The 14,701-nt window shown below is 46.8% G+C and overlaps 1 protein-coding gene across 1 annotated transcript in view; it reads left to right on the forward strand.

Annotated features, from left to right (window-relative positions):
* The window catches only part of SCRN1 (secernin 1), a 135,262-nt gene that overhangs the window by 77,794 nt on the left and 42,767 nt on the right, over positions 1-14,701 (forward strand). The window contains exon 5 of the mRNA XM_063921960.1: positions 3,293-3,484. Within this exon, the coding sequence (XP_063778030.1) occupies positions 3,293-3,484 (192 nt within the window). The remainder of the gene's footprint in view (positions 1-3,292; positions 3,485-14,701) is intronic.

Below are 14,701 nucleotides of genomic sequence, written 5' to 3' on the forward strand. Positions count from 1 at the left end.
TCTAGAGGCTTTGGGGCTGATCTGAGTTGGGAGCAAGTATGTTTGTACCTAAGCAAGCCATGTCACATTGTACTGCAAATACATGCAAGGTAAATACTGTCAGCTTTTGTATGTTGCCCCTAAATGGTGGACAGATTTATATTTACACAGCATCTTACATTGGAGTTTGGACACTCCTCTCTGACATCTAAATCTCTCTGCACATTTAAATCTGCCCCACCTGCAGTGCAGCGTGGTTTTACAAGGTGCAAAGCTGCCTAAGTTTTTTGTTTAACTCCAAACCATAGATGTCTCAACAGGGGAAGGAGTGACAAGGGGGGCGGCTTTCTGCGATTTAGGGGTGCCAAAATGAAATTATATCTTGCCCCCCCCCCAATCTTAAAACGTTGTGGTACCCCTGCTCCCAACTCAGAATCAACTCTTTATGAGAAGATATGCTGCATGCTGAAGTCCACTAGCCATATTAATTTAATTGATCTCTCTTGGAGTCCATGCCCCTTTTACCAATAATAATAATAATAAATGGAGCACAGGATACTTTTTACATACCCGACATAGGGCCTAATTCATGTTTGTACGCAATGACCGATGTTCTCGTAACGGATCGATTATCGTCAGACTGTGCTTGTGCTGCAATTGCAATGCGCTTGCCCCAAGGTGCTGCTGTGATCCCGCTCGCACTGAGGATTTCATGGAAAAGTGATTGACAGGAATGACCATTTGGAGATATTAACGGTGGTTGCAAAAACTCAGGCGTCTTAAAAAGCGCAGACCAGATGGGCCAAAGTGGTTCTTATCTGCCGTCAAATTCTGTTTCTGTGTTTTCAGAGCATGTATCTGCTGTCAACTGCGAGCAAAAACATGGTGCCTGTGTCGCTACTGCTGTGTCCAGTCTGCGTAGCCATTGGTCCACCGTTAGCCTCGATGTTCCTCGTTTTTACATATAGATTGCAAATGTGTACGCAATTACAAATGAGTCTGCGATAGCTCTGATGCGCGTCTCTGCATTCCTTTCTTATCAATTACTTAGCTCACCACAGGTGATGGCAATCATACATTACCAGGAAAGTCCAGGAACAGAGAATTTTCTCCCTCATGGAGAGGGTCAGGTAGGCAAGTATAGGCTAGAGTACATTGTCACAGACTTTAACTAGGCCAGAGGTTCTCAAACATGGTCCTCAAGGCACCCAGGTTTTAGGTATAGCCATGGTTTAGCACAGATGGTTAAATCAAATTGAACGAGGTACTAATTAAGGGCTTAATTCAGACCTGATCGCAGCAATGATCTCTAATGGGCAAAACCATGGGGGTTATTCCGACCTGATCGCACGCTGCCATTTTTCGCAGCGCAGCGATCAGGTCACTACTGCACATGCGTATGCACCGCAATGCGCAGGCACGTTGCACTGGTACAAAGCAGATCGTTGCTGGGCGATGGATTGTATGAAGAATCCATTCGCACAGCCGTTCGCAAGGAGATTGACAGGAAGGAGTTTATAGGTGTCAACTGACCGTTTTCTGGGAGTGTTTGGAAAAACGCAGGCGTGTCCAAGCGTTTGCAGGGCAGGTGTCTGACGTCAATTCCGGGACCGGACAGGCTGAAGTGATCGCAGCGGCTGAGTGATTTCTGACCTACTCAGAAACTGCACAAAGTGTTTTTGTACTACTCGGCTGCACAGGCGTTCGCACACTTGCACAGCTAAAATACACTCCCCTATAGGCGGTGACTACGCAGTCGCACGGCTGCTAAAAACAGCTAGCGAGCGATTAACTCGGAATGACCCCCCATGTGCACTGCAGGTGTGGCAGATATAACATGTGCAGAGAGAGTTACATTTGGGTGGCGTGTGTTCAAACTGATATCTACATTACAGTGTATTAAAATAAAGCAGCCAGTATTTACCCTGCACAGAAACAATATAACCCACCCAAATCTAACTCTCTCTGCACGTTGTATCTGCCACACCTGCAGTGCATATGGTTTTGCCCATTAGAGAAAGATTTTGCTGCTGCGATCAGATCTGAATTAGGCCCTATGGGGGTCATTCCGACCCGATCGGTCACTGCACTTGTTCACAGTGCAGCGATATGGTCGGAACTGCGCATGCCGGACAGCCGAGGGCCGTCGTTCCCTAGCGATCGCTGAGCGGGAGGGAGCGGCACGGTGGTGTTTGGCTGCCATTTTGAGGGGGGTGGGCTGTGACCAGGGACGAGCAACTCCTGGTCGGCCGCAGGAGCTGCGCTGGCCGGGAGTTACTCAACAAGTACAAAAGCGCTTTTGTACTTGTGCGGAGGGGGGTGGGGGTGGACAGACAGAAACTGAAACCTTGACCGCTGGGGTGCCTTGAGGACCGTGTTTCTCTGAACTAGGCTATATATACAGTTTCTTACGTTGTTGGTTACTAACCTCATATTATGTCCGGTACAGTCCTTATTTATAAAACACATGCTGTGGCTTCCCCTAGAATTAGTATCATAAGGGGTTAATCTGAGTTATGGTGGGCATACACAGTCAGATAGAAATGGTTGTCAGACCGCCAGGCATTCTATCTGACCCTGCCGATATCTGGGACATACACCATGAGATCTCTCAGAATGTATGTCACGTAATATCGGCGCCACGCCCCCATGTGAAGGAGCGGGAATGTTCGTCGGTCACCCCCTGCATGGCATACACTGCCCCATGCAGCTGACAGGACACTTTAAAAATATCGGATAGACATGCTGGACAATCTGGCATGCCCGACCGATCAATATTTTCGGCTCGGTCGCCAGCATACACTCTGCAATTATCTGGCCGATTCGCTGATATCGGGCAGGTTGGCCAGATAATTGTAGCGTGTATGCCCAGCATTAGACGCATCTGAAGAAACAGACGCATCTGCCTATTTCGACATGACTGTGACGGGCCAGCTTTGACCAATTGGATGCCCTAGGCAAGATTCTGGCTGGTGCCACCCCAAATGTGGGACCCTTTGCACACGTCCTTGAGGTGTGCCCCCTGAGAATGGGCGTGGCCTCGCTTGCGGAAAAATACAGTGTATCATGCTATAGAGATATTGGGCATGTCTGCAGGATGGATGATTTACTAGCTAATAACAATGGAAATAAAACTATGTTATGTATTGGATGCTTTACTATAGTATTGAGTCCATAACATGTATTAAAGATCGGTGCAAAACACATTTGTTTTCAGTGCAGGTATTGTTTCAGCATTACATTGTACACTGATTTAATCTGCAATTTCTTGTCTGCTTCTACTGTGTGTTTTGTTCTCTGTATTCTCATGTAGACGGTGTGAGATGTATCTGCAATCATTTATCACTGAAGACACAGCTAGATCTGGAGCACCCAGAGCTTCAGAGTCACGTGAAGAGCCAGGGCTGGTGGAGCGGAGATAAGGAGTTTAACTTCTCTGAAGTGTTTTCACAAGATGAGAATGGAGATGATTGTTTGGGGAGAGAGGCTGTGGAGAGTCATGAAGGTAAATTATCTGCAGCTCTAGTGAAGGTGTATTGTCATTTTCCAGGACACTAGTTTCAGAACAACTGCATATGTGTTTCCAGGGACTGGATCTAAATTATATTAAATCTGCTGAAAACCAATTACATTATTGCCGGTTTCCCCATGAAAAAGCTCTTATAATTTGGTTTAATATGTTTTAAGCAGTTTTATACCTAAAACACGCATTCCTTTATATAAAGCAGCTATTAATCAAACTGACATTTCCTAGACTATACTAGATAAATAATAGCTGGAAGTGGATTGCTGGATATGAGCCACTTCTCCACTTTATCCGCCACAAAGGTTTGACACATCTGCTTTTGTTCTCTGTTATCAGGATTTGCCAGCGCTAGTACAACTTACCTAACCTTCCCCATGCCACTTTCCATCCATAACTTGCAGCATGTATCTGGGACTTCCTGACGCTATTCTGTGGTAGAGGAGAAGGGGGAGATTGCTCCCAGGTGCAGGGGTGAACCACTAGCAAATGACCGAGCACATTAACTGGTAATTGCAAATATTTATCAACAAAACTGGTAGAGCGACATAACTTCCTGGGAAATCAGTGATAGTTGTCTTGTCAGGTATTGGTTAATCAATGAAAAACAAGTTCTTATGCCAGGTATCGGTAAATAGTCTATTTATACACTGTTTTATAGATAAAAACACGGTGACATTCAGCATTGAACTTAATCAAATGGTTATTATAAGTACAAAGGCTAATTGTGTGTTTTGGCTTTTGTATCACAAGGAAAAAACCCACAAATGTGTGAACACAAAATATGGGGGGTGTGCAATAAGTTTCTGGTTGTGCAGTGCATAGGTAGAATATACACAATCCGACTGGTTGTGAACTGTAATCTCTGACTAAAGTTCTTGTGAAATGTCATGGCACAGAGCCGTATATAAGCAGCACTGCGCAGCACTGCATGTTCACTTCCTTCACAAACTCATTACGGAGCAAAACAGAGGCCACTGGAGAGCCATGGTCTTCAACAACTACAAGAGTGATCTGCGACAAGAGAGTTTTAAACGACTGCAAGCTGCTTTTGGGGAGGAAGCACCGCCTCGGCCCACTGTGTTTGAGTGGTTTGTAGAAATTTGTCAAGGGAGACGATCCCTGGAAGACGAGGAGCCCTGCGGCTGGCCTGTGTCCGCCATCACCAAGGACAACATTGCTGCAGTGTAGGCCATAAATGAGGTGGATGCCTCGGTGACCGTGGCTCTGTTAGAGAAGGAGATAGGCATTCCATCGGGATCCATCTTCTTGATACACCACGAAAAACTTGGCCTGAGCAAGGTTTCTTCATGCAGGGTGCCCCATCAGCTGACTCGAGAGCAGAAGGAGGCCCAGGTGACTTGGTGCCGAAACATGTAGGCCAAGTTTGATGGCGGTCGATCAAATTCTGTCCTGAAGATCATCAAACAACAGTTTGTCACAACTGAGGGCCTGAGCTGACGGGAGGCAGCCTCAGTTGTAGGGGCTGAGATGTACCGGAACCTGGGAGGTTGTATCAGACCCCTGGACATGTAAGTAACATGAATAATAACTGCCCGAAGGCGTGACCACGACAACTTGGATAAAAGTCAATGATGTTTATTATGACAACTCCGCAACACAGCAGCAGTAAAAGAAAACGTAAAAGTCAGCAAAGAATAAATACAGTTCCTGGGTACTACAGGATGGCAGGAGCCACAGGGCACTGGTAGTGTGAGATAGTTCTTATGATCTTCTAGATGGAAAGTCCTTACCAGGCCCGACTGTAGCAATGGAGATAACCCAGGATTGTACCAGCTGGTGTTCCAGGAAAAGCTGGATTGCTGAAGATAAAACAGCTGCTGTGGATACTGGCTGAAACCAGACTGTTGTTAGCACGGAGTGGATACTGGCTGGAACCAGTTAAATAATAAATGAACTTGGGAGCGATGAAATATGAACTGAATTGTAGAACTTGAGAGCGGAGAAATAATAATACCGGTGGAGAGTGGTAAAGTGTAGAAAGGACACCGGCCCTTTAAGGGAAGCTGTACTCTGCTGGAAGCTGAGCTAGAAGCAGGTAATGTTGTAGCTGGAAACAGATGAATCCACAATGGATTGGAGAGTCAGGCTACACCGCAGGTGGAATGCTGGTGCGGGTCTCTATGGTGGAAATCTTGAGACAGGAGCTGGAACCTGGAAGACAATCACAGGAGAGAGACAAACAGGAACTAGGTTTGACAACCAAAGCACTGACGCCTTCCTTGCTCAGGCACAGTGTATTTATACCTGCAGCAAGGAAGGGATTGGCTAGGCAATTATGCAGATTATCAATACTGAGAACAGATTGGTGGAAATGATCAGCTGACAGAATCCAAGATGGCTGCGCCCATGCAGACACTTGGAGGGAAGTTTGGTTTGTAATCCATGTGGTAATGAAAACAGTAATGGCGGCGCCGGCCACCGGAGACAGGAGGCGCCAGGCTGACAGATGCACATCCAACCACGCGGACACAGCGGAGGCCGCGGCTGACGTAATCGCCACTTAGACACTCTGCATGCAGAAGTTCAGGGACGGCGGCGGAGGCCGCGGGAGACGCCATGCCAGGTGTCATATGGCGTTTACTGTGACAGCGTCCCAGAGTGACAGGAGAGGATACAGGAATGTACACATCAGAATAACAGATGGGATCCGGTCCTGGAGCGCTGAGCCAGCCTTAGGAGGCATCTGATGGGTAAGAAATGGCGTCCAGATACCCGGATCGTGACAGCACCCCCCCCTTTAGGAGTGGCCCCAGGACACTTCTTTGGCTTTTGAGGAAACTTGGAATGGAATCTCCGGACCAAGGCAGGAGCATGGACATCAGAAGCATTGGTCCATGAACGTTCCTCAGGACCATAACCCTTCCAGTCAATAAGATATTGTAGTTGACCGTAACGGTGACGTGAGCCCAGGATCTTGGCCACTTCATACTCAACGCCTCGTTGAGTTTGGACTTTCGGAGTTGGAGGAAGTGAGGAATTAAACCGATTCAAGATCAGCGGTTTCAACAGGGAAACATGGAATGTCCTGGGTATTTTTAAGAAGGGAGGCAACTGGAGTCTGTAAGCAACAGGATTGATGACTTGTTCAATCTTGAAAGGACCGATATAGCGAGGTGCAAACTTCATACTGGGAACTCTTAACCTCAAATTCTTCGTGGATAACCATACCCGATCACCCACCTTGAGAGCAGGAACTGCTCGACGCTTCTTATCCGCAAACTTCTTGTACCTGAACGATGCCTTGAGCAGAGCTGATCGTACGCTCTTCCAGATATTGGCAAACTGATGCAAGGTGATATCCACTGCGGGAACAGAAGTTGCTGGAAGCGGTTGGAACTCAGGGACTTTAGGGTGGAATCCAAAGTTAGTGAAGAATGGTGTTGAAGCAGATGAAGAATGATACTGGTTGTTATGACAGAACTCGGCCCAGGGAAGTAATTGAACCCAGTCATCTTGAGAGGAGGACACATAGATGCGGAGGAAGGCCTCCAAGTCCTGATTCACCCTCTCGGTTTGACCATTGGTCTGAGGATGGTAAGCCGTGGAAAACTTTAGCTTGACTTGGAGGACTTGACATAAACTTCGCCAGAATTTGGCTGTGAATTGAACTCCTCGATCTGAGATAATTTCTTCAGGAAGACCGTGGAGTCGGAAGATCTCTTGTATGAATACTTGAGCCAACTTGGAAGCTGACGGAAGACCGGTGAGAGGAATGAAGTGTGCCATCTTGGTGAACCGGTCAACTACCACCCAGATGGTATTGAACTTGTTGCACATGGGTAAGTCTGTAATGAAATCCATCGACAAGTGGGTCCATGGTCGACGGGGAACGGATAGTGGAACCAGTTGCCCCGCAGGCGACTGGCGGGATACCTTATGTTGAGCACACTTTGGGCAAGATGCAATAAACTCCAAGACGTCCTTTTTCAGAGTTGGCCACCAATAGGACCTAGAGATAAACTCCAGGGTTTTTTGGATACCTGTATGTCCGGCAAAACGGGAAGCATGGGCCCAATGCATGAGCTTCTTCCTTAGCATCGGCTTCACAAAACTTTTCCCTGATGGGGGCGTAGAGTCCATCCCTACCGTGGAGAATGCCAACGGATTTATAATAGGATGCTTGTCTGAAGACTCTGACTCATTTTCTTGCTCCCATGAGCGGGAAAGGGCATCGGCCTTGCGATTCTGAGAGCCCGGACAGAACTGGAGTTTAAAGTCGAACCTGGAAAAGAAAAGTGCCCATCTGGCCTGACGAGGGTTGAGACATTGTGCGCCCTTCAGGTATAAAAGGTTCTTGTGGTAATGTCGTTCAAACCTCTGTAGTCGATGCACGGCCGCAGACCACCATCTTTCTTTTTTACAAAAAAGAAGCCTGCGCCGGCTGGAGAAGAAGAAGGTCGAATGAACCCCTTTGCTAGGTTCTCTTTAATATATTCCTCCATAGAATGCGTCTCAGGCAGAGACAACGGATAAGTTCGGCCTCGAGGTGGAACCTTCCCTGGAACGAGATCAATCGGACAGTCCCATTCTCTATGAGGAGGAAGGATATCAGCAGAAGCTTTACTGAACACATCCGTGAAATCTTGATATGGAGGAGGTGGAACATCAGACGACCTGGGGGAGGAAGAACAGACAGGCAATACTTTAAACAAACATGTCTCAGCACAGGAGGAACCCCATGCCAGGATTTGCGTAGTCGTCCAATCAATTGTAGGATTGTGAAGACGGAGCCATGGAAGGCCCAGGACCACAGGATGTGTGGCTCTTGGAATCACTAAAAAGGAAATAAGTTCGGAATGAAGAACTCCCACTCTCAGACGAACTGGTAGAGTCCTTAAAGAAATAACTGCATCAAAAATTTTGCTGCCATCCACGGCAGTTAAAGAAATGGACGAAGGAAGTCTCTCGGTGGGTAGGGACCACCGTTTAACATAGGCTTCGGTAATAAAGTTCCCAGCTGCTCCGGAATCAAGGAGGGCAATGACGTTCCGATAACGTTGAGCAACTTGAAGCGAGACTGGGAGATTACAATCTTGAGGAGATGGAGAGGAAATCATTACTCCTAGCCGGCCCTCTCCTTGGCGAGCTAGGATTTGGAGTTTCCCGGACGTTTGGGACAGGCATTAATGGTGTGAGACGGAGCTGCACAATAGAGACAGAGAAACTCGGAGAGACGTCTTCGGCGCTCAGCAGGAGTTAAACGGGAACGGCCAAGTTGCATGGGCTCATCTTTAGATGGTGACAGTTGACGAGGAGGAGGAGCAGAAGATTTTGGAGCAGATGATCTTCCACGCTCAGTTGCTCTCTCTCTGAAACGTAAATCAACTTTCGTGCAGAGTGAGATTAGCTCATCTAACTTAGAAGGTAAGTCTCTGGTAGCTAACTCATCTTTAATACGCTCAGATAAGCCATGCCAGAATGCAGCATACAGGGCCTCGTCGTTCCATGCCAGTTCGGATGCCAGGATCTGGAACTGTATCAGATATTGTCCTACAGTACGTGACCCCTGGCGTAAACGAAGAATCTCGGATGAAGCTGAGGTTACCCGGCCTGGCTCGTCGAAGATGCGCCTGAATGTTGACACGAAGGCAGTGTAGGAAGATAGCAGGGTGTCGGACCTCTCCCATAACGGTGATGCCCAATCAAGGGCTGAGCCACTGAGAAGAGAAATAATGTAGGCAATTTTTGTACGGTCACTGGGAAAATTGCCAGGTTGTAGCTCAAACTGAATCTCACACTGGTTGAGAAATCCCCTGCAGAATCTTGGAGATCCGTCAAATTTTGCTGGCGTTGGAAGATGAAGACGTGGAGCAGAAATGGGTAAGGTGGGTGGGGTTATAGCTGGAGTCACTGTGGTTGACGCACCAGACGCGCCTGATCCACGGAGAGTTGTCTGAATCCCATCCAGCCGAGTAGAGAGATCCTGGAGACAGCGGATGATGTGGCCCTGTGCAGCCTCCTGATGTTCTAGTCGGGCTGCCAGTTCTTGCATCGGCCTGGCCGCTTGATCCTGGTCTCCGGCTGGATTCATTAGGTCAGTGCTTACTGTCACAACTGAGGGCCTGAGCTGACGGGAGGCAGCCTCAGTTGTAGGGGCTGAGATGTACCGGAACCTGGGAGGTTGTATCAGACCCCTGGACATGTAAGTAACATGAATAATAACTGCCCGAAGGCGTGACCACGACAACTTGGATAAAAGTCAATGATGTTTATTATGACAACTCCGCAACACAGCAGCAGTAAAAGAAAACGTAAAAGTCAGCAAAGAATAAATACAGTTCCTGGGTACTACAGGATGGCAGGAGCCACAGGGCACTGGTAGTGTGAGATAGTTCTTATGATCTTCTAGATGGAAAGTCCTTACCAGGCCCGACTGTAGCAATGGAGATAACCCAGGATTGTGCCAGCTGGTGTTCCAGGAAAAGCTGGATTGCTGAAGATAAAACAGCTGCTGTGGATACTGGCTGGAACCAGACTGTTGTTAGCACGGAGTGGATACTGGCTGGAACCAGTTAAATAATAAATGAACTTGGGAGCGATGAAATATGAACTGAATTGTAGAACTTGAGAGCGGAGAAATAATAATACCGGTGGAGAGTGGTAAAGTGTAGAAAGGACACCGGCCCTTTAAGGGAAGCTGTACTCTGCTGGAAGCTGAGCTAGAAGCAGGTAATGTTGTAGCTGGAAACAGATGAATCCACAATGGATTGGAGAGTCAGGCTACACCGCAGGTGGAATGCTGGTGCGGGTCTCTATGGTGGAAGTCTTGAGACAGGAGCTGGAACCTGGAAGACAATCACAGGAGAGAGACAAACAGGAACTAGGTTTGACAACCAAAGCACTGACGCCTTCCTTGCTCAGGCACAGTGTATTTATACCTGCAGCAAGGAAGGGATTGGCTAGGCAATTATGCAGATTATCAATACTGAGAACAGATTGGTGGAAATGATCAGCTGACAGAATCCAAGATGGCTGCGCCCATGCAGACACTTGGAGGGAAGTTTGGTTTGTAATCCATGTGGTAATGAAAACAGTAATGGCGGCGCCGGCCACCGGAGACAGGAGGCGCCAGGCTGACAGATGCACATCCAACCACGCGGACACAGCGGAGGCCGCGGCTGACGTAATCGCCACTCAGACACTCTGCATGCAGAAGTTCAGGGACGGCGGCGGAGGCCGCGGGAGACGCCATGCCAGGTGTCATATGGCGTTTACTGTGACAGCGTCCCAGAGTGACAGGAGAGGATACAGGAATGTACACATCAGGATAACAGATGGGATCCGGTCCTGGAGCGCTGAGCCAGCCTTAGGAGGCATCTGATGGGTAAGAAATGGCGTCCAGATACCCGGATCGTGACACAGTTGGCCCAGTGGACCCCAGTGGAAGGTGTGCCACCACAGAAGTTCTGACGTGAGCGCAGTGTGGCAAAGCAGATGGTGGCTGTATTTGTGGCCAAGACTGGTCAATTAGCTACCGACCCACTCATGCATCAGCTCATTGTCAATGTGGACTGGTACGCCAAGCAATGCCTGCCGCAAGTGCTGAAAACCATTTCCACAAATCAAGCGCAAGATGCATGGGATTTGTTTTGAGTCACTGGAAGTTGCAGTGAAGACCTTCATCCAGCATGTAGAAGACATACCTGATTCTGACTGGTCCATCTGCTTCACCAGTGGTTTGCGCGCATGCAACTTTGCATAGACTCCTTTGGTGAATACTTTGAAAAAAAATGTAATGTTCACTTTGTTTGTAAATATAATACTTTTTGTGCATCCGGAAACTTACTGCACACCTCTCCTATGTTTAAAGTTGGAATTACTGTAGATCTAGATATAAATAAATGAAGAATGACTGAATTGAGGGATAGAGGTGGATTGTGTGGTACTGTATCTCTGAAATGGGCATAAACAGAAAAGATTGCTATGATAGAAATAACGTGGCGAGAAATAGACTCCTGATATAATTATGTAGATGAAACACAGCATGAGGTAGAGCATTATGTAGAGAGTTATACCATGTAGGAAGGAGCTAAACATTCTAAATGTGGCCCGGATGTGATATATACAGTAATGTGCAATGCTAGAAACCACATACACCTACTAGGTTTAGTGCCATAACTTCTGTATTTGCGACCGACGCAAGATCAGATAGAAATGATAACTAGTAAAGGTCTTATCGGCAGGGCGGGTTACGGTAGTTAGGTCAACCACTGAAGGCCGACAATGCCATTGGGTTGACATGCATTAGGCCGACATATACTAGGTCGACAGGTCAAAAGGTCGACATGCGGTTTTCACTTTTATTTTACATTTTTTGGATTTTTTCATACTTTACGATCCACGTGGACTACGATTGGAACGGTAATCTGTGCCAAGCTAAGCGGTAGCGGAGTGAGGCACCTTGCCCGAACGCGAGCCATGCGAGGGAACACGGTGCACTAATATGGGTTCCCCGTCACTTTACGGAGAAACAACACCAAAAACAGTCAAAAACCTCATGTCGACCTTTGACCTGTCGACCTAACGCCCATGTCGACCTAATGGCAATGTCGACATTCAGTGGTCGACCTAATGAGTGTCAACCTAAGTTTGGTCGACCCAACAACCCATACCTGGCAGGGCGGACGAGAAGAGGAGTGGCGGTACTCTTAACCCGGTTGGAGGCTGCAGTAGTCAGTCCTCTACCCTTGTGGGATGTGCAGGGGAGGGGAAGCAATTGCACTTGTTCGCTCACATCCTGGATCTGCACGCACGCCAGCTTCGCAGACACATAGAATATTTTTAACCTGTTAGTAAGGAGGGGGCCGGCCACACCCCCTCCCAATAGTGGGGCCCTACAGAGCCCTGCTTATCGGTATGCAGTCAGAATTTCTACAGTCAAAATGTTGACATTCATAATGTCGACAGAAAAGGTCGACAGTGATGTTGAGATGATTAAAATTTCAGCATTGTTAATGACTACACCTACAATATGTGAACATTGTCAGAATGTCGGCATTTCCATTACCGTTAGTGATAGATATAGAAATAGACAAAAAGCATTGGGGTAAACTTACGAAGATTTGTGTTTCTGTCGATTTCAATAATAATAATAATAATAATAATAATTTTTATTTATATAGCGCTCTTTCTCCAACAGGACTCAAGGCGCTTTACAGACATCAAAAACAATGCACATAATACAGAGGATTTGAGTAATACAACAATAGACAAGCAACACAGACATAAAAGAAAACCTTAAGCCCACAGAAAGCATAACGCAGGATTGGTGCAGGCATTTTGGGTAATAACTTCCAAGGGTTGTGTATTCCACCCTTATAGGTACCAAGTGCAGCAGCCGTCTTGGGCGCTAAGCGTAGGATTACCCAGGGTGGAATAGTCCACCCCTAGAAGAGATGACACAAAATGGGGGTGATTTCAGAGTCCTACAGTTTAGAGTAGGGTTCCAACAAAACCACAAGGTCCATGTATTTTTCATCCCATCCACAAGTGTACCATATGGGGCAGCCATGTTGGGCGCACTTTGAAGGTTACACTGTGGGAGGTGAGCCATACAAGGGCCAAGTTCATATATGGGAAAACTGATGCTTATGTAGTAGTATGATGTACCCTGCATGTAGGGCACAATGGCAAAGTGTGCAATCAGTGGAGGTAAACATTACAGGAAAAACACATGGTGGGGTGAAGCGAGCAATGGAAAAAAAAAACAAAAAAACATAATAGCAGGTAACTAGTGGCAGAAGTAGGAGTGGGATAACATTTTGATCAGATCTTAGTTCGGGTGGGTAGGAGAATGAGGGGGGCATACTCAGACGCAATGGGGATGTCCCTGCTGATCCTGGTCCTGGTGCTCTGCCCCCACAGTTCCCTGTTCATCTTGATGGTTAGGCCCAGGGGCAGACTTGATGTTCTCAGCCAGAGAGGTGGTAAGCCTGGTCTTGGTGTTCTCATGTTTGAGGCGAGGAGAGGCCACATAAAGTTCCAGAGTTTTTAGGTTGTAATGCAGTCCTTCTGTTAATTTGTAAGTTTGTTTGACTTCTGTTTTCCTTCGGTTTAACACAGGTATAACACTGCTATTGATATTAGCTGCCACTTAATAACTAGCCACTTTATACACTAGCCACTGCAACGTCCTTATAGGCCTGACGTCCTATACTATACTGGTTAAGTAAGTCTACAAACACATGCTCTTTGTGATTAAAACCCCCTCCCCCACACAGCAACCCTCCACCAAAAGGTGATAATCAACTACCAAATGTGAAATCTAAGCCCCAGTCAATCACAAAGTTTTTGCTGACTACAGATATTAATCCACTTAACAATTTACCAAATATATCTTTTTAGCAATAAACACACAGTGATCAGCTCTCTGCTGTAGTTACCAAATATATCTTTTTAGCAATAAACACACAGTGATCAGCTCTCTGCTGTAGTTACCAAATATATCTTTTTAGCAATAAACACACAGTGATCAGCTCTCTGCTGTAGTTACCAAATATATCTTTTTAGCAATAAACACACAGTGATCAGCTCTCTGCTGTAGTTACCTGTTGGTGAAAAGGAGAGACAGGAGTCAATTCCAAATATCAGTTGAAGATGCAACCAATGAAACACAGGTATAACACTGCTATTGATATTAGCTGCCACTTAATAACAAGCCACTTTATACACTAGCCACTGCAACGAATTACATCGACATCCCAAAAAGTTGCAATCTCAAACGGCTGACATCGGCCGTTTGAGATTGCAACTTTTTGGGATGTCGATGTAATTCGTATTGTTGGCAGTATTTTACGGGAAAGATTAGTAAAACACTGCCGGACATACTACAATGAAGCTCGGCTGGATCAGTGAGATCCGTGCAGGGCTTCATTGTGTGCAGTATTTAAATAGTAAAAAAAAAAATTGGGTGGGGACCCCTCCTAAACACAACCAGCCCCGGGCTATTTGTGCTGGTCCTGGTTGTTAAAATACTGGGGGAAATTGCTTATGGTTTCCCAGTATTCTAACAACCAGCACCGGTTCTTGTACCAGTCCTAGTTCAAAAAATATGGGGTGGAAAGGACGTAGGGGTTCCCCGTATTTTTAAAAACCAGCACGGGGCTCCACTAGCCAAGGAGACAATGCCACAGCTCGGGGACACATTTATATAGGTCCCTGCGGCCATGGCATTAA

The sequence above is a fragment of the Pseudophryne corroboree genome, chromosome 5 (genome assembly GCF_028390025.1).
Source record: "Pseudophryne corroboree isolate aPseCor3 chromosome 5, aPseCor3.hap2, whole genome shotgun sequence".
NCBI classification, from domain to species: Eukaryota; Metazoa; Chordata; class Amphibia; order Anura; family Myobatrachidae; genus Pseudophryne; species Pseudophryne corroboree.